Raw genomic sequence first — 21,243 nt, 5'->3', positions numbered from 1 at the left:
AAATGCGCGCATGTGCGCACACGCGCGCGCACACACACACACTCCAACCATAGTTTCTCTGTCCTTCCAAGACCAAATGGATAGCACCAACTGAATGGCTAACACTGAGGGATGATGTCTAACAACTAACTGCTGGGATGGGTCCTTTTCTGTTAGATAGGTGTTCGAATTAGAGCAATCAACATCAGTATTTTAGTTCTCGTCTTAAAAGACTCTGTATTTCTATCTTGAGAGTTTAATATTGTTTTTATGTTTTACCTGTATAGGCTTCAGGAGGTCTTTAGAAAGAAATACTCTTTGTTGATCTCCCAGAAAGCGAATAGAGGTTATGGATCCCAAACCAGCTTTGTCCAACAGAGACTTGTACACCTATAGCAAAACAAAAGAAAATGTTTTGGCATCACAACTGCTATCAGCATAACTCTGAAAATGGGGACTAGCAATTTTCCACACATACAGAAAGAGATAAAACCATTAAGTTTTTTTTATTTACTGCCAGTATCCCAATAACGACTATTTATGCAACCATATCATCACATAATTTTTATCCAAAAGTCAATCATTTAAACCAGATACACATTTGGGACTCATTAACATAGAAGTCTGGGTCCAAAGATATACAGCTTCTCTAAAATTTATGCAAAAAATTGTGTGTATACATTTTTCTGAGGATACAGAACCATGTTTTTAGCCAATTCTTAATAGCTGGGGTGGAAAAATACAAAGACAAAATATAACTTTAACCAAAACCCTACATTACTCAAAAACCTCCAGTAGCTAGCTGTTCTCACCTACAGACAAAATCTTAACTTTGCTAACACAGCAGACTTGGCTCTTCACAATCTGGTCAGCCTTTCAGTCACCTTCCTGGCCTTTCCAACTGTCTAAATCTGACCCTTCCACCATTAAGCTCTATGTCTCACAAAACCTGAACTGTCTTCTCCAGACCCTGTGATCACTCTCGTATTCCAACTACACCAGACTTATGATATGGAAATGGTACTGACTACCAGTACCTTCAGAGCCAAAGAATATTATGACTCAGAGAGAACCTTAGGGATCATGAGGCCAAGACTGGCAACTCTCTACAGGAGCCAGGCAACAGCCAGATTTTAAGGTATACTCTCCCCATTTCATAAGCAGACAACTAATTCAAATTTTCTTAAAACACTATGAGGGTCAAGCCATACAGATCTGTATGTCCATATACAACTGCTGATTTCTGACTTCTGACCTAGACATTACCCATATGACCATCCCCATTTTTCAAGTGAAGAAATAGAGCTGAGAAAGTCAAGGGCCTAGACTTCCAGAATTCCTCGCAGTGGGGCTGACAGGAGATCCCAGATGTTCTTCTAACTCCCCTACACTGTCATGTTTCTGTACTATTATTCTCCAGACGCCAAATATAGGCACTACATATCCATTTCCCTTGTTTCACACATAACCAATACCCTCTTCTCATAAGCCCAAGTTCTACTCACTATTGCAGGCCACTGAACAACTCGTTCAGAAATTTCAGGAGACTTTCGTTCAGCCAAAACCAAGTTATGTTCTACTAAAAATGCTCTCCTTAGAAGGCTGTAGACTTCTATCCATCTTCTCTTCCTCCAAGATTCCCCGTCAAACTCTACGCACACCTAGACAAACAGAAGTAAAAAAAAAAAAAAAAAAAAAAAAAAAAAAAATCAGATTTGATTAACAAAAATAAACACGAAAAATGCCGACTTTGAATTATGCCATTATTCTACTTGAATCTTTAATCTGAATATCTGAGTGTCTGCTGTCCTTCTTTCCCACTCTTACTTCCCTTCGCAGTCCACATAAACCAGTCCGACATGTTAATCTAACCATCAAGCTCTAGCTCCCAAATCACTTTGGGAAGCAGCAGCCAAGGGTTTTGGAGGCCAATCTCTGCCCCCCAAAGTAACTTCTAGGAAGCCCATACATACAACAAAAACCCCCCATGTGGAAAGTTTTTACACATGTTAGACATCAGAACTTTAAGAACCAAAAGAAAGAAATTTGAAACCCTAAAAAAAGTACTCACTGCAGGTCATTGTAATTCTAAATTGACGCTGCTTGTGGGCCTAAGATGAGCCCCCCCACCCATTCACCATAATCCACAACTTGCTTTTCAATCCCTTTGGTATTCACAGGATTTAACACTAGGCCTAGTAGAGAGCATATCCTCAATATCCCTTTCAGTTGAATAAACTGGGAGTTTGGAGTCAAAGACTACTTTGCTAAATATAGAAGCAAATAGTTGATAAATTGACCCCAGAGTTAAACTTCCTCAATATGTGGTGTAAAAATCACTTTTTTAAATTTGATTTAAAATCCCCTCTCCTACTAAAGCAGCCTCTCGTTTTTTGTTTCAAAGAACTAGTTAATAAACATGCCAACTCTGTTCATAAGTTCACAGATAATCATATCTCCCTTTTCAACTTTTAATTAAAAAAAAAATTTAGTTAACTTCCATTCATCTGTCAGAACCCGATTAAAAAAATCCTTTCCTCCAAGAAGCCTTACCTTACCTTCAAAGAGCCTCCTCCACCCCTCAGAAGAGAGTTCCCTTGTTCATTGCACTCAAAGCCCTATACTTTTCCTTCCTAACACTTACCCACACTTTGAATTATTTACTTGTGGCTGACTGATTGACATAAATTCTAATACGTCAAAGTCTGCATCTGTTTTTATTTAACTGTTGTATTTCACTGGTATCCAGTCCGCAGTCAGTACTCAAATACTTGTTGAATGAATAAATGTCTCTCTGAATTGGGCTCTTACCTTCTGTTTACTCTAAACCACTTAGCAGGCAGGACATTCCCAACTGGTATACCACTATAGCCCCAATCCTAAACCTTCTCCAGTTTCATGGCCTTAGAATATCAATCTTTAAAAATCAATGAAATTTAAAATCCATCCTATCCTCCTCCCCCAACAGTAAAATCTGCATCCCTAACTTCCCAGGCAACTTCTCCTGAGAAGATGCATATCTTCTTGGCATGGCAGACTTTTAATCTTGCAGTTATCACAGAATACATCCAAATGTGTGAACACCTACTATGTGCCAAGGCCCTGTGTGTGTACTCTCTCTTTGGTTCTACCCACCCCATCCATCACTATACCCAATCAAATGGTCCTTCAGAGCTGTTCAGAGACTGCTCATCTTCCTGCCTCCCCAGCCACCAGAATCCAGGTCCTCTGATAGCTCCCCTAAATTGGATAGTCTTTCTGCCCCACATCACATCAACTCCAAACCCAAACTAGCTTTAGATGGCAGAGTTTTGCCATCAATGTGTAAGAGGAATGAGCATATATAAACTACAGCGCCAGAGAAATCTGGGTTTGAATCCCAGCTATGTTGAAGCTTTCTTAGAATGATTTTACTCGCATAAAATAAGATACATAGTATTACAAGGAAAACCAATTAACCTGCCTGGCAGGTTAAGAACCCTTACTAAAATCTAAGCTCTTTGAAACTGGTTTTGCTAGCTTCAAAATGAAAGTACTAACATCTACCCATCACTGAACTTTAATATAGATTTTTAAGACAATGTATGTAAAGCATCTGCCACGGAGACTAGGTAGCCTTAAAAGCTCCATGGGAATTCAAATCTTAATTTATCAAGGTATCAGTTCACTTAGTAGTGGTGGAAAGATCTTAAATATGATTATCCAGTATCTATTCAGCAAAAAACTAAGAAACAAAGACAAAAAAAAGTAAAAGATTAAGATATTCAGTGGCTTCCCAAAACTTAAGCAACATCACAATTCTTATCCAACCACCACCTATAAAGCTTACAATCAACCTTAACCCAAAATTTAGACAGGGCCCCTCCTAATTTTTGACTAATTAAAAAATTAAGTTTAGCTCCTTAAAAAATAACTTACTTTGTGATTTTGGAGTGTTAGGTTACATGGTCAAAAATTCATATTAACTTTAGCTTAAAAGGCGACTTAAAATATAATGAAACCAGTAAGTTGTGAGCTCTTTTCAACATTTTTTCAAAAGTTTCTTCTCATAACCACATATACCTTTCATTTGTGCCTTGAAGCTTGAGGTTCTCTACATAAGGGACCTTCTATCACCAAAGCCTCCTAAGCAAAAATTTATATAAAAAGACATACCAATAAAAATTCAAATTCGGGGGGAACTAAAGTGACTTGACCAAGCTTCTGCAAACTTATCGATATAACTAGTTATTTATATTGTTATTCCCCCATGTTCTTTTGGTCCACAAAGGAGATGTTATTTATGCTATCTGATTCCAAAAGCCAAAAAGAGGCCTATCAGTACTCACTACAAATCATTAACAAATTTGCTCTTCTTTTAATTACGGCATTTTGTAAATGTGTGCCTTATTCGTCTATTAAATATCTGGACCAGAAACTGGACTATTTCAAACTAATTATTTCAAGTTTATTTTTCCCCAACAGAAAATCTCTTTATATCTAATCAAGCTAATCTCACCTGAGTATATGATTAAGAAAACCATCAGAAAGGCCAAGTGAAATATTTCTAAGTTAACGGTAGGTACTTACAGAATGGCATGGTTTATAGGCAAGTTTTGACATATCTATTCTATGCCCAGCACTACAATGCAGAATACCACTTATTTCACTACTCCACAAATTAGAAAATTATTTCATTACGCTTCTGATTAGGTCTTCTTACACCTAAATATAATACTTGTCTAAAATCTCAGAGTCTAGGGGCGCCTCGGTGGTTCAGTCAGTTAAGCATCTGACTTCGGCTCAGGTCACGACCTCACAGTTCATGAGTTTGAGCCCTGTGTCCAGCTCTGCACTGACAGCTCAGAGCTTGGAGCCTGCTTCAGATTCAGTGTCGTCTTCTCTCTCTGCTCCTCCCCTGCTGGTGTTCTCTCTCAAAAATAAGTAAATAAGCGTTTAAAATCCCAGTCTAGCGCTCAATTATGGGAGATAAACAGATTTTATTACACTGCTAGGACTTTCTCATTTTACATGGTTTGACTGGCAGCAGAATCTATCAACATGCAAATTCCAACTGTATGTAAGGATGAAAAGGCTAGACACTGGTCAAAGCACCCAACTGCCAAAAAGGTTTAACAGCAGGAAATAGTATATGGAGATGGCAAGTACTACTCATCTGCTAAGGATATCCCGAGGGACTAAGAGCAGAAGACTCAAGGATAAGGTAAGTTCAAAGGAAGGAAAAGACCTAGACAGACAAGTTGGGGAAGGAGGCCATTCCCAACACACATAATGAACAAACCCAAAGCCACCTGTAGAAAGAGTAGTATAAAAAGAGGTTCTTATAACCACACCTAATAAAGATGTGTTGTTATTCCAGGGAAAGAGAATGCCACTGCTCCATCAGTACATTTCTAAAGCTGCTTTTCAGTGTAGAATAGTTTTGATTCCTTCCATATATTCAAATATTTCAGCAAATATTACATGCCAAGCGAGCTAAGTGCTAAGGATAGCAAAATAAAGTGCTTTAATCTCACTCTATTAACTGCCTAGTGTTTGAGGTCTAGAGACAAACTTGGTCAAGTTATTTAACTTCTTCAAGCCTCAATTTCTAACACTAAAAAATGTGGTTTACCATCTAGCATATTTGTGAGGATTCAATTAGGTGCCACATACTAAATATTTACTCCTTGTTATGTCTTCACTTTGACTCTATATAATCAACAACTAGACATAATGTACCCAAGTGACTTTGTTATAAAGTCTCTCTCTAGGTGAAACAAAGTTAACAAGCCTTGGCTTTATCATCATCCTCAACTAACAGCAAATCAGTCTAGACAAACTATTTCTACCGATGCCAAAACAGTTGCATACTACTTGAATCTTATTCATTTATATACATTTTAGCCCCCAGTCCCATTCCACCGCCCCCCCCCCCCCAAAACCCAGGATCCTTAAGCCCAAGTGTAAGCATGGTCATAGCTACTTACTAGTTCCTGCCTGTATTTCCCCAGCACAATTTGGTTCCAGTGTTCTGAAATTCTGTGTTTGCTAATACAATATGCCCTTAAACTTAAGCCATCTGCTACTCAATTAAGGAACATAATGATGAATTATGACTAGATAAAAAAAATCACAGAATTTGTATCTTACATTAAAGCTGAATTACGAAGTCTGCAGGTAAAGCAAAAATCAAATATAATTAAAACTGTTCTTGAAATTAAAATCCCTGTTTATCCTCAGGTGAGGCACTTTAGTGCAATGGAAAAGACACAGCCAAACCTAGATTCAAATCCTCCCTCCATCATTTAGTAGCTAACTATGCAAATCTGGACAAGACTCCTTTCCCTAATCTACTTTCTCATTCTGAAAATGAAGATATTACCACCACCTCAAAGATTTGGGGTGGCAGGAAGGTGGGAGATTAAAAAGAACACATAAAAATGACCTCCTGGATTGCCTTCTTAATCCAACAGGTCTATAATTGGGTCCTGTGGGGCAAGGGAACACCTAGTCTGTCATCATCTGCCAAAAAACTAAGGACTTAAATCAAATCTTGTTTCCATTCAAATCGGATAAAAACAAATGCACTAGAGAACATTTTACTTGGCAAGTGAAATAAACCACAACAACTATGACTGAAATCTGGTACACAAAGCCCACTTTATGGAAAAAGGTTATCAGCCTAAAGCAAATAGGTTGGCCATCCTTGTGCCACTCTACTTTCTTTCTATAAACAGCAAAACCCAGTTTGCTAGGAGTAATGAAAAGGAGGAGAAAAAACAAACTCCACAGTGTCTGAAGGAGTCCTTTGGTGGCACAGGGAACATAATGGTAAAGAGGGTGGGCTCAGGTACCAAAACTTCCTGGGTTAGAACACAGGCTATGCCAATTTCTATGTGACCTCTGTGACTTAATCTTCCCCAGCCCTGATATTTTTGTCTGTAAAACGGGGCAATATTAGTACCTACTCCCACAGAGCTGCTGTAAGGATTAATCAGATCACGGCTATGAAGTGTTCAGCATGATGCCTGGCACGTGGCTAAGTGCTCAACAGTCATCCATTTCAACATGAAGCCAAGGCACCCTGGAAGCTTTAAAAATACAGAACCACACATCCAACAACCCTCCGCAGACTAAAACTGGCTTGCACAGGTGCGGTCGCCTTAAAGTGTTCAAATGAACGGTGTGTCCGAAATCAACATGTATTCAGCTGCTGATGCTAAAACCTGCTTCCCAACTTGAACATCGTTCTCAAGAAAAAGCAGTGATGGCCAAGTGAAGATACTGAAACACATCCACTACCCAGGGTGGAAATCTCTCCTCTTCTAACAAGCTTCCTTCAAGTTGCCACCACTTTGGAGTCTTTGTTAGGGACCTTTCTCCAGTTATTTTTGCACAAAGGAGTCTTTGTTGGTGGAATGGCTTCTTTACTGGTTGTTCCCAGACAATCCTTTGCCACCACTACTTCCACAAGGGAGTATAATCAAAATTCAACTCTTTTTGAAATGATCTAACTGAAAGACTCTGAGCGTCGTTCTGATTAAAAGTCACTGTCCACACTTGTTCTCTCTTCTCTCCCTCCCCGCGAACACCGAAGTGTGCTTCAAAGCCATTCCTCTCACACACCACGTAAGGGGTGGCTCCACCCCCGCCCTCCATATACGGTCATAGCCCACACCTACCTACAAAGTCATCAGAGGACCAGGAACCCACTTCCACTCTGACCCGCCATATACGGACAAGTACCCACCCTAATATGCCAAACAGAACTAAGCTCCTCCCTCTTCACTCACACTTCATTTCCAACACGGCCAGAAGTTTAGCAAGTTGGGTGAAGAAATTAAGAGGAGCAGACCAAAAAATCCACCCGAAAACACCAGCCCTCAATTCCTAATGATTCCTAACATCACCTACCTGGCGAATCCAACATTACCCATGCTCCCCCTTCGGAGAAACACTCCTACGGTCCTAGCAGGGCACGGGCGCGGGCAGTAACGAAGCATGTCTGAGCAACCCCAAGGCCGTCATTAAACACGGGCAACCGGAGGCCAAACACACCTCGGCTCTACACGGCCAATTTCAAAGACTTTCAAGGTCTAGTCTTCTGCACCTGCAGATCAGATGCCAACTTGCTGGTCGCCCTTTTCTGAAAAGGGGAGTGGGGCCGCTGGCTGGCTCGTTCGTTACCAAGGTAACTACAAAACGTCCGACAGCTGAGGCCCGGGAGCTGGTTTTACCTTCAGATCCTTCTTGGTAACGTCGGTGTGGGAGACGGCTCGAATGGTCCCGGAGAGCCAGGGCCACTCGGCGACGCGCTCCACGTCCCAGCTGTCGTGGCCGCCGTCGCTGCCGTCGGCGGCGGACAGACTGAGGAATCGCTTCCCCACCAGTACTGGCCAACTTTCTCCGAGCGTGAGCACCATGGTTTCCACGCCTGCAGGAAGGGCTCCTCCCTGCAAAAATACAAAAACAAAATGCAACGGGGGCTGTCGGTGGGAGGGGGCCGGGAAGAGAGGACGCGGGGGAAGCGAGGGCGGAGGGAGGGAGCCTAACCGCGCTCGAAAAGACCAGACCCCAGACGGCGGCGGCCGGTACCAGGCAAGACCCCAACACCCGGTCTCTACACCCGCGTCCTCCCCCGCCCCCCCGGATCCCTCCCCCACCGCAAACACGGGCCCAAGCGCCGCGTGACCCTCATTCTCCCAAGTTTCGCTTTTCCAAAACCTTAAACCTAAACGCAGACAGAGTGAGGGGAGAATTATTTGCAGCTTACGCGGATTTTAAAGTGTTCGCCCCCCTCCCCACCCCGGGGAAGAAAAGGCCCGAAGCAAGGGCCCGTCCCGGGCGGCCGTGTCCCCGCCCCGGGCGGCCCCGCGGGAGGGGCGAGCCCGCGGTTCCGCACTTGCCCCGCCGCCCCGCCCCGACACCGCGCTTTCCCGGCCGCGGACCCCCGGGCGTCCGTTGTCCCGGCGTGCGCCGCGGCGCGGGGGCGGCAGGGCCGCGGGCTCCGCGCCTTCATCTTTCTTCCTCCTCTCCCCTCAGCCGAGGCCGCGGCGCTCTTACCCCGCCTCCTGCCTCCCTGAGTCACCAGCGGCGGCCGCCGTTTCCAGCCGCCCAGCTCTAGCTCTGACTTGGTTCAAGAGCTCTCACAAGACACGCACAGCCTCTCGGAGCCGCCCCCTCGGAGCCGCTGCCGCCGCTCATTGGCCTAGTTGGAGGAGCTGGGCGAGGCTCGTGGGTAAACAGCCCGCCGCCATTGGCCGGCCTGGCGCAGGCGGGGCGAGAGAAAAAAACAATTCCTTGGCTGCCTCCTCCCTCTCCCCTCCCCCTTCCGACTCCCGGACGACCCCCATTAGGTTAAAGTACACAGAGCGTAAGCGAGAGATCCCTCCGCCACAGCCATTCTTTCCATTTGTTGCCCACGGGATGCAAAAAAGTCCCGCGAAATCGCTTATCAACTTTAGGGGCCAGAGAAAAATTGCAGTGGTGCGTTGATAAGACTGAATGACAAGCCCCAGGGCTGTAGGTGCCTATTGGATTGCTCTTCAATTGCGTAGGCTGTCGACGGAAGGTGGACTTTCCACTTGGCGGAAGAATCTCACAGGAAAGGGGTGAGGGCGGTGCAGAGTCAGCGGGGGAGGGAAGGGACGGGAACGTGCGGTTTCAAGCGTACTCAGCTAGAGGGAGGAGCCACTGTGCTCTGAAGGCTCTCGCGCAGGCGCTTCGTGGAGCAGGGGGCTGGAGTTTGGGCTGCTGGGCGAAATGGCCGCGGGAGGCGCAGGCGCACGTGGTGCTATTCGTGGAACGTCTAAAGTCCGCCATTTTGAAGGAAAAATGAAGAAAGGCATGGAATCATTGGGAAATGACGTTCGTTAAACTAGAGCAAAAGAGTCCATTCAGTACAATGCAGAATGGGATTTTTTTTTATGTAGAGGGAGGGTGAGATGATATTGAGTCTTATAAAGCAATTGAAAGACTAGAGGAAGGCCATAATGGTGCAAGAAATATGAAGAGGTGACTTTGAAGGACAAAGGAGATGAAAGGTGATTGTGTCTTTTGGACCTGAAGTTTTTTGGTTGAATGAAAAGAAATGAATGAAGGAATTGAAGACCTCTTACTTAATAAAGGATGGTGCTTGACATGGCATCACATTTAATCTTTAAATGAAGATTAAGTGAAGAACTCAGACTCCCAATTTTACAAGTGTGAAAACTGAAAATCAGAAAAAGTTCAGAAATGTATTCAAAGAAGTATAGATACAGGTTAATTCCAGATGTTAATTTTTAATATAGATGTTCTGAATATATGACATTAAGTTTTTAAATTTAAGTATAAACACTGAAGAATTAAATTGGGTTTGTAATTTGCAGACCATTAAAAAGGGGGGAAATGGAACAAAGAAAACTTATCCAGTCCAACAAAAGTCAGAAATGAGAACAAGAAAAGAAAAGGAAGCAAGATGAAAGTATAGTAAATAGAAAAAAAAAGACGAGAGAAGTAAACCCAACATCAGTATTTACAATAAATATAAATGGGCTAATTTTTAAAAGAAACACTGGATTAAAAACAAAATCCAGCTATAACTTCACCTCAAGCAGACTCAATAATGACACAAAAAGCTTCAAAATATAAAGTGAAAAGGTTTACAAATCAAATAGTGATAGAAGGAAAGCAATATAGAAATGTTAATGTAATTGGAAACAAAAGCTTCAAAAGAGAAAAGGATTTTATATTAATAAAGGATAAAGTCCACAAAGATAATAAACACTCTTGAACTAGTATCACTCTGAGAACATTGGTAAGACTAAATATCAGAACTATGGGAAAATTTTGACAATTTGTAATAGAAGCAGAAGATACAAATATATCTACCCCAGAAATAGGCATCTCAGAGTTTTAAAGTAAGTGGGGGTATAGAGGACCTTTATTACACAGTTAACTATTAATCTGGAAAACAATCCCTAGGGATAACTTAGTTGTACCAATTTTCAGAGAACATATAATTCCTATGTTGTATTCATGGTTCCAGAACTCAGGAAAAATGGAAAAATATCTGAAGCATTTTATAAAACTTGCAAAAACCTATTATCATATCTGAACCAAGAGAATACAAGAAAGGGAAAGTATACATAAATGAAGCTCATGAACATAGATGGAAAATTCTTATATAAAATATCAACAAATTAAAGTTAGTATCTTTAGAAAATAATCACCAGGATTAAGTAGATTATCATATAAATACAAGGCTATTTCAATGTCAGAAAATTACTATAATTCACCAAAACAGGTTAAGAGAGAAAAATCATATGTTAATTTAAGTAGAGGCTAAAAAGACTGTGCATTCACACTGAACGCTGAACCACCTAGAATGTTAGGAATGTAAAGATACACTGATACTCATGTTTTGTTTTGTTTTGTTTTGTTTTTTAAAGTTAAACTTCCTAGGAACCTTTGAATATAACACCCACATATTGAACTAGGAGACATCAACAAATTTGTTCATTTCAGCATTGTTTGTGGTTGTGAAAATGTCATAATAATCTAAATGCATTTCAGTTGGGAAATGAATAAATAAAATTAATAAATGGAATATGATACATCTAATAGAAAGCTGTAAATCATTTGAAAATAAATGAGATATATTTAAATGTACCAATAAGGGTATTTTAGCAAAACACATTTTGGATGAAAAAGAAAGTTGCAGTTGGTAGTATTTGAAAATACACACAAATAACACCATATATGTTCTATGAAACATATATACTTAAACTCATAATTATAGTGACTGGTTTGGGGGTGTGCACAATAGAACTGGGGGTATTGGTCAAAGGTGATTTTGCATCATTTGTAATTCTCTCGTTTTTATAAGGCAAATGTATTCTTATGTTACTGAAAGTTAATTTTTAAATCCTATGAATGGAATCTACTACATTAACACCCAAGAGCATTTGTGACAAATTGTTAGAGCTAATATGTGTCAAAAAGGTGGTGAAATAAAAGATCAAATGAAAATCAAAAGAATTCCTATTCCTTAACAAGCATCAGTTAGAACATACAATAGAAAAAAAGAAACCGTCTAGGATCCTAAAAACTCAGAATCCTAAGAAAAGAGCATAATGTGAAATCAACAAAATGTATGTGAAGAAAACTGTGAGACTTTGCTGACAGGAATAAAAGAAGATTTGAAAAGTTCTGTCTCCTTATATGACATGATAAAAATGTTTCTTCTTAAACTATAACATCAATGAATGAAAGAATCAAAATAGGAATATAAAATTGTTGAGAATACAGAAACAAATCCATGTATATATGAAAAAATAGTTTATAATTAACAGCATTTCAAGTGAGTGTAAATAATAAACTATTCAATATATACTTTATGGTCTTTTGGTTGTATGGATCAAAGAGCTAAACAAAAATCTACTAATTAAGATTCCTTTCCCTTTTCTTTCTCCTTCTCTTTCCCTTCCTCTTCCTGAACATTTTAGTCCTGAAGGCAGTAGGAATGCAGAGCAAAGGATAGGCTGCCTGGCATGGAATGATTGAACTAGAAAAAGTAAGGAGTAGTAGCCTGGCATGGGGAGGGAGAGCCCAAGTGGGGTGAGAAGGGTAGACACACAGAAGATGAACCCAACAAGGAATATCTAGAACCCAAGTGAGGTGAGAAGGGCATCCATGAATGGGAGTTACCTAGTGTGGTATATTAAAAGTCCAACAAGGTGAAGAGACTGCTCATTTGGGGGGAAGCCTGGCACAGGGTATTAGAACATAAGGAAGGTGACCTGCAAAGGACACTGAAAAGGCCAAGAGAGATGTTTCAAGCAGGAGGAGAACCAGGAGAGAGGTGCATTCTGGAAAGAAGGCAGGGGAGAATTCCTATTTGGAGAACCATTCAGAGAGATCAAGGTATGCTGAGGTCAAGGCAGATAAAGAACTGAGCATCAGGTTATTGACACTTCCAACAAATATATTTTAGCTTGAAAGTATTGTTAGACATCACTTCTACTGGTTAATAAGCTCCAGTATATGCATTCCTGTCAAAATCCTGCCACTAATCAGTTGAGTTGACTTTTACCCCAAAGGACATCAGAAGTTTCTAAGAGACGTTAGGAAAGTTAACAACTAGTAATTTGGAATTTGTTTGGACCTTGGTTTCTCAACTGCAAGACAATTAGAATACAGTCTTTTCTGTCTAAATCTCCTTTCCTTAAATAACACAAGAATGGTGTCTTTGTGTGAAAATGTAAATATCTTATGCTATTTCTGTTAATGCAGTGCACCTGTAACAATTAGTGAAGCAAGCAGAGCATCAGTACTAAGTAAGCTCCTTGCTATTTTTTTAATTTTTTTTCAACGTTTTTATTTATTTTTGGGACAGAGAGAGACAGAGCACGAACGGAGGAGGGGCAGAGAGAGAGGGAGACACAGAATCGGAAACAGGCTCCAGGCTCTGAGCCATCAGCCCAGAGCCCGACGCGGGGCTCGAACTCACGGACCGCGAGATCGTGACCTGGCTGAAGTCGGACGCTTAACCGACTGCGCCACCCAGGCGCCCCTCCTTGCTATTTTTTAAGGGCTTTTTCTGTTAACTTACATCTAGAGAATTGCACAGATCTTAAGTGAACAGTTTCATCAGTTTTACAAAGGCCTACATACATATAACCCACACCCTATCAAGATATAGAATAGGGGTCAGACAACTACCACCCATCGGCTAAATCTGGCCCACACCTAATTTTCTACAGCCTTTGAAAAATGGTTTTTAACATTTTTTCAATGTTTGGAAAAAATTCAAGAACAATAATAGTATTTTATGACCATAAAAATTATGCAGAATTCAAGTTTTAGGTCTATAAATAAAACGATAACACAACCATACCCATTTGATTATGTTTTATCTATGGCTAATTTCAATGGTAAAGTTGAACAGAGTCACTAGAGACCCTACGTGCCTCAAAGCCTAAAGTATTTACTCTCCATCTCCTTACAACCCCTGACAGAGAATATTCCATCACCCCTGAATGTTTCTAAGTGCTTTTTTCTGGTCAATACTACTGCCCATAGTAAACTTTGTTCCAATTTCTATCAATATAAATTGGCTTCGCCTGTCCTTGAATTTTATTTAAGTGACACAAACAGTATGTACTCTTGTGCCTAGCTTCCTTTACTCAACATGTTTTTTGAGATCCATCCATGTGATTACATCTACAACATGTTTATTCCCTTTCATTGCTAGTTACTATTCCATTGTCTGAATATGCCGTAGTTTCTATATCCATACCCTGTTGATGGACACCTGAACAGTTTTCAGTTCTTGGCCATTATGAATAATATGATTATAAATATGTTTGACTTTAAGGCTACTAAGTTTTATTTTTATTTATCTTATCTGATCTGCCTTTTTATTTTCTAATATTTTAACTCTGCTATTCCTCATTCCTTCTTCAAAGCCAGCTTTCCATCCAATATAATTTCCCTTCGGCCTAATGAACTTTTAAAATGGATTAAAAATTTATTTGGGAATTTAGGTAGCATAAGGACCAATCAAAGAGATTATCTAATAAAGCTCACTGTGCAATTCTGCCCTATAATATTAAGTCAAGACTGATAATATATACTCCACTTAGCTTTATTACACCTTTCCATGTGCGTGATTTGATCAACAAAAAGAAAATACATACACAATGTCAAGCTGTTTTTCTTTTTTGTTTTTAAGAACAGCTCAGTGATTTGGGGAATATGTACATTATAGAGAACATAAGGGGGAAAGTACAAAAAGGTACTTAGCACTGATGTCAGGATTCATCTCATGGTTATAATTAGTAGTATTAATTTTTGCATTATTCACTTTGCTTTAGAGCATAGTTAAAGCCATCAGCTTAACTTGAGGTATGTAAGCAATACATACACAATTGTATGAGAAATACTTTTCATCCGTATTCGATACATTTTAAAATACTGGAAACTGAGTATCAGTCTTGGTTTGTATTTTGACTTAAAGGAACAAGAGGAGAACAACATTCAACTAATAGTAAAGCTGATAGTAAAGCTCTTAAATATGTCTTCCTCTCCCTTTGTGCTTACTACAAGCTAAGCAATGTTCTGTGAGGATTCATTATGAGAAAAATGTCACTCATAGCTTTAAGATCTTACTTTGGAAGGACTTACTAATAAAGCAAATTGGAAGGTGAGGCTTCATGTTTGTTTTCAAATAAGTGATCTTAATTTTTCTTCTTACAGAGAAAACTTAATTCAGTTTATCATAAATATATCCAAACCATTAATTTTGAAGTCTTCAGGTAGAGTCTGGCACTTCTTTTATACTAATGAACTTTTTTTAGTAGATCTCATAGTACAGATCTGCTATAGATAAATTATCTCAGCTTTTGTTCAAAAACTCTTAATTTCACCTTCATTTTTGAAGGATGTTTTTGCTAGATATAGAATTCAGGATTGACAGGATTTTTTTTCTTTCACCTTTGAAGATGGCAATATATTATCTCTTGGTCTCTATTATTCCTGATGAGAAGCCAGACATTATTCTTATCATTGTTTCCCACTATGCGATGTGTCTTTTGGTCTCTGCTCTCAAAACATTCTGTTCAGCTTTGGATTTTAGCAATTTAACTCTGAGGTGCCTAGGTGCAGGTTTCTTTGTAAATAACTCACTGTAGATTTACTGAGCTTCCTAGATCTGTGAGTTAATGTCTTTAATTAATTTTAGAAAAATTCTCAGTCATTATCTCTTCAAATGTTTTCTGTCCATTCTATCTCTCTCTTCTCTGTGGGACTCCCCACACACATGTATTAAACTATTCAATATTGCTCTACACAACTCAGATGCTTCTTATTTTTTTTTACTCTTTCTCCTTTTTGTATTTTATTTCAGATAATTTCTAAGGACTTTCTTCAAGTTGGCTGATACGTATGTCTAACCTGCCCTTTAAAAGAATTATCTCTTATATTTTTCATTTCTTGCATTTCCACTTGGTTCTTCGTCTTTTTTTTAAATGTTTATTTATTTTTGAGAGAGAGAGAGAGAGAGAGAGAGAGAGAGAGAGAATGAGCAGGGGAGGGGCAGAGAAAGAGGAAGACACAGAATCCAAAGCAGGCTCCAGGCTCTGAGCTGTCAGTACAGAGCCTGATGCAGGGTTCAAACTCATGAACCGTGAGATCATGACCTGAGCCCAAGTCAGAGGCTTAACCGATTAAGCCACTCAGGTGCCCCTCCACTTCTTTTTTCTTAATAGTTTTCCTCTCTCTAGGGAAAAGTCCCCATATGTTAATATATGTTGTCTACTTTTACCACTAAATATTTTACATATTTATCACAGTTATTTTAAAACATGGAGCTGATTATGCCAACATACAGGACAGCTCTGTGTTTGGTTCTACTGTGTACTTTATCACTTGACAATGGGTTTGTTTTTATTTCTCTTTAAAAAAAATTTTTTTAATTAAATAACAGATATTATATGTCAAATAACAGAAGATCCTGGGATACATAATATTCATGCTCAGAAAAAGGCATATATCTTCTGTCAAGCTGTAGTGTGTGGTATTGGGACAATCTAGTTGGTCCCAAATTATCTGGCACTGGGTTTTATGTTTATTAATTGGATTCAGCTTATTGTACTTTGAATTATGTGAGAGGAAGTCAAGGCCAGGACTAAGGTAAGGTAAGTGAGGCATTTGCTGAGGTAAAAAATGAGACAGGGTCCATAAAAGCTACGCTGAGCTATTTTGGAGCCTGAGGCAGAAGGATAAATCAGTAATGCCATTTCTGTATTTAAAATTTTTAGATTTTGCTCATCATAGATGTTTTTGCATAACTTTGAGTTTTTGTAAATATTGCATTAAAATATTATTTATCGTAAGTGCTGTGTTTGGGGGGGGGTACCCTTTTTTTGTGCCACGGGCAAGTTCCTCATTTGCTACATTTGCCTCACACTAGCCCTGACCCTACAGTATCAGAACATTTCTTTTAGCAGGACTTGGTATCTGAATATCTGGAAGATTTGTCTTCCTTTTCTTCCTCTACCCACAGATGTCAGCAGATCCCATGCGACTGTATCTCAGGGGTCTTGCTGAGCTTTTCTATCTCCTCCAAGCAGCAGATACTGCCCGATTCTCAGTGTAAGGCCTGGAGTGCTTGGGGGAGTTTCTCCAGGGGGGCTCTCAGCTTACCTGTCTCTCCCCAGTGGTAGGCAACTGCTCCCTCACATTCAGTGTAAGACCCGGAGTGATTCTCCATGCTCATTTCACTCTCAGACATCAACAGGCCTAACACTTCTGTGCCTCAGAAGGTGTCTCTCAAGTGGCCCGTCTTAACCTTTCTTCTGAGAAGTCAGTGAAAAGGTCTACGGAAAAGAGTTGGCAGTTTGGTTCAGACTCACCTGTTTCTTCACATTCCAGGAATTCTAAACTGTCACAGACCACATCCTGCCTTTAGAAATTCATATAAAATTCAGCTGTTTTCTTCTTGCCTGCATCCACAGATTCTTCCTTCTGCTGTTTCTGCTGCTCTACCATGAATGAAATCAGCCATGGGTTCCTTTTCTCCTAAGAAGGTTTTCCACTTCATGGCTTTTCATTTATTAGATTTCTTCAGAGCTTCTAATGGACTTAACCATGATTCTGTAGATTACTCAGCTCATTTTCATCATTACAGTGAGAACAAAATCCTCTTGAAGTGTTCTACATCCAAAGTAGAAGGCAAAAGGCAATTTTGTTTGCTTATATTACTCTTTTGATAAAAATTGGTCTGACTCTGATGTACTGTTTGAAACTTTTGACCCTTGGATGACCATGATCCTGGATACACTTGCCTTTGACTCAGTCTTAACCCCAACGTTTATGCATTCCCTGCATCTAAACTAGGCTTGCCTACATTCTCATTCAAAGCTTCTGCCTGGGATTTTTCTATCCTGTCTTATTTTCTTTGAATCTATTCTTAGTAGCACTAGTTAATAGCAGTTCCTCAATAAATATTGAACTGACCCTTGACAGTTTGAATCTATTGCTCCCATGTTCCTTGCTGATTCCCCTTTCATGTATATTCTGAACCAACTTCCTTCTTTACACAGTTCTCTCCAAATTATCTGTATCCTTGCCTTTGTCTCTGTTATGCCCAGGATCCATTTTCAGCTTACTGGACATGACCAGGCATGGCTGAAAGGAACCAGAGATACCAGGCAGATCCGTGAGATCAGCAGATGCGCCAGACAGATTTCTCTGCTAAACACAGCATTACCACAGAAAAGTCTGGGCACATACACACAGCTGGAAAAACCAGAAAGGCTTGGCATTCAAAGACAGGGCACAAACACCTGGAAAGAAAAAAGGGAAAAGGCAGGACAATATGCCTAAATGAACCAGGTAGAATTTACCAGTGAAGTCATCTAGTCCTGGGGTTTTCTTTACTGGGAGGTTTTTGATTACTGATTTGATCTCTTTACTTATTATAGGTATGTTCAGGTTGTATATTTCTTCTTCAGTCAATTTTGGTGTTTTGTGTGTTTCTGGGAACTTGTCCATTTCACATGTGTTATCTAATTTGTTGGTGTATAATTGTTCATAGTATTTTCTCATAATTCTTTTTATTTTTATAAGGTTGATAATACCCCCACTTTCACTTCTAATTCTATTGAGTCCTTTTTTTTTTTTTTTTTTTTTTTGGTTAGTATAGCTAAAGGTTTGTCATATTTGTTGCTGTTTTTCAAAGAAACAACATTTGGTGTCATTAATTCTCCCTATTATTTTCTAACCTTTATTTCAACGATTTCAAATCTTTATTATTTTCTTTCTTCTGCTAGCTTGGGATATAGTTTTTTCTCCACTTCCTAGTTTCTTAAAGTGTACAGTTATTGACTTGAGATCTTTTATTTCCCTCTGTGCACAGTTTTTGCTGCATGCCCTAAGTTTTGGTATGTTGTGTTCTTGTTTTTACTTGTCTCAAGATATTTTCTAATTTCTCTTATGATTCTTCTTTGACCCAGTGATCATTTAAGAGTGTTATTCAATTTCTACTTCATCAATTTTCTTGTTTTTCTTTCATTAATGATTTATAATTTTATTCTGTTGTTGTCAATGAATATGCTTTGTATGATTTCAATTCTTCTAAATTTATTGAGACTTATTTTGTGGCTGCTGCTGATCTGAGAGGTGGGGGATGGTAGGCAGGTAAGGAAAAATGCCAAACAATGCTCTATTAAAAAAGTTTGGCAGTTGGGGCGCCTGGGTGGCGCAGTCGGTTAAGTGTCCAACTTCAGCCAGGTCACGATCTCGCGGTCCGTGAGTTCGAGCCCTGCATCAGGCTCTGGGCTGATGGCTCAGAGCCTGGAGCCTGTTTCCGATTCTGTGTCTCCCTCTCTCTCTGCCCCTCCCCCGTTCATGCTCTGTCTCTCTCTGTTCCAAAAATAAATAAACGTTGAAAAAAAAATTAAAAAAAAAAAAAGTTTGGCAGCTTCTTTCTGCATTTAGCATTCCCTGGCTGTTACAAGTTTTTATTATGTTCTAAAGTTCTGTAAAGTTCATTCAGATGGCTTTTACAAACTTAATCGTTGCTTTAAAAGAGGAGCAGAGTTTGGGGTGCCTGGGTGGCTCGGTTGGTTAAGCCCCTGACTTTGGCTCAGGTCATGATCTCATGGTTCATGAGTTCAAGCCCCACACAGGGCTCTCTGCTGTCAGTGTGGAGATGGGAACCTAAGATCTTCTACCCCTCCCCTGTTCTCTTTCTCTCAGAAATAAACATCTAAAAAAATAAAAGAGGAACAGAGTTTTAAACCTCCCTACTCTGCCATTTTCAGTCCTTTATGATTTTTGATTTTCGTGCATTTTACCTTTACATATGTCGTAAGACCCAAAATGCATTTTTATTATTTTGTTTTCAATTTTCTATTAAAGAGATAATAAGAAAACTCTTAATTGTTTACCCATGCAGTTGCCATTTCTGGGGGTTTTCACTCCTTGATGTAGATACAGGTTTCCATTTGATATCTTTTTTTTTTTTTCTAATTTTTTTTTCCACGTTTATTTATTTTTGGGACAGAGAGAGACAGAGCATGAACGGGGGAGGGGCAGAGAGAGAGGGAGACACAGAATCGGAAACAGGCTCCAGGCTCTGAGCCATCAGCTCAGAGCCTGACGCGGAGCTCGAACTCGCGGACCGTGAGATCGTGACCTGAGCTGAAGTTGGCCACTTAACCGACTGCGCCACCCAGGTGCCCCTCTTTTTTTTTTTTTTTTTTAAATCTGTAGAACTTCCTTTAACATTTCTTGTATTGTGGCTATGCTGGTGAGTTTCATTTGATTATCATGTGACGAGATATTTTTCTTCATGTTCTTATGCTCGAAGGTGTTGAGAGTCTTGGATCTGTAGATTTATAAATTTTCAAATAATTTGAAAAAACTGGTTATTACTTCAGATATTTTTGTTTTGTTTTGTTTTCGTCTCTATCTTCTTTCTCCTACTCCAGTTGTACGTATTTTGGGCCAACCTGAAGTTGTCCTACAGCTGATGCCCTGTTAGGTTTTATTTTAGATCATTTTTATTGCTATGATCTCAAGCTTACTAATTTTCCTTCTGTAGTATCTAATCTGCTGCTAATCTCTCCCATTTTTCACCTTCTTGATCATATGGGATATATTAATAATAATTGCTTTAGTATTTTTGTCTACTGATTCTATTATCCATGACATGTGGGTCTGTTTCAATGGATTGATTTTTCTTCTCATCGTGGATGGTATGTCTCTCTCTCTCTCTTTCTCTCTCTCTCCTGGTGGTTTTTTGATCAGATGCCAGACATTGTGAATTTTGCTTTCCTAGATGCCAGATACTTTTTGTATTCCTATAAATAGTACTAAGCTTTGTTATGGTGTTTTATCAAATGACACTGGATGGTTACAAATATGACAAATGATCCCACAGCAAAAGTTGGGTAGTCATCTGAAAAAAAGGTAAAAGTGAATTTCTACATCATACTTTACACCTGAAGTTCAAAGATTCAAGCAGGAAAAAATAAAACTGTAACAGTGCTAAAAGAAAACTAAGAAAACTTTTAAATAATTATTTTTTTTGCATCTGTATCTTCTAATCAACTATCTAAGAGTTTACAGATTTAAAATAAACAACATTAGGGGCACCTGGGTTGCTCAGTTGGTTAAGCGTCCAGCTTCAGCTCAGGTCATGATCTTGCGGTTCATGGGTTCGAGCCTGGTGTCAGGCTCTGTGCTGACAGCTCAGAGCCTGGAGCCTGCTTCAGATTCTGTGTCTCCTTGTCT

The 21,243-nt window shown here is 39.6% G+C and overlaps 1 protein-coding gene across 3 annotated transcripts in view; it reads right to left on the bottom strand.

The window, feature by feature from the left end:
* The window catches only part of KDM3A (lysine demethylase 3A), a 52,986-nt gene extending 43,831 nt beyond the window's left edge, over window positions 1-9,155 (bottom strand). For 2 of the 3 annotated variants that reach the window (XM_045054525.1, XM_045054526.1), the window contains exons 1-4: window positions 9,025-9,155; window positions 8,199-8,414; window positions 1,485-1,640; window positions 259-369 (exon numbers count right to left, since the gene is read on the bottom strand). In XM_045054525.1, the coding sequence (XP_044910460.1) occupies window positions 259-369; window positions 1,485-1,640; window positions 8,199-8,384 (453 nt within the window). In that variant the 5' untranslated portion in view covers window positions 8,385-8,414; window positions 9,025-9,155. Of the gene's footprint in view, window positions 1-258; window positions 370-1,484; window positions 1,641-8,198; window positions 8,415-8,734; window positions 8,869-9,024 lie in introns of those variants that run through there. The other variant, XM_023251854.2, reaches the window with a different exon arrangement.
* Window positions 9,156-21,243: the final 12,088 nt, after the last annotated feature.

This window comes from Felis catus, chromosome A3 (genome assembly GCF_018350175.1).
Source record: "Felis catus isolate Fca126 chromosome A3, F.catus_Fca126_mat1.0, whole genome shotgun sequence".
In the NCBI taxonomy this organism is placed as follows: Eukaryota; Metazoa; Chordata; class Mammalia; order Carnivora; family Felidae; genus Felis; species Felis catus.
This window is presented reverse-complemented; position numbering and strand designations above follow the sequence as displayed.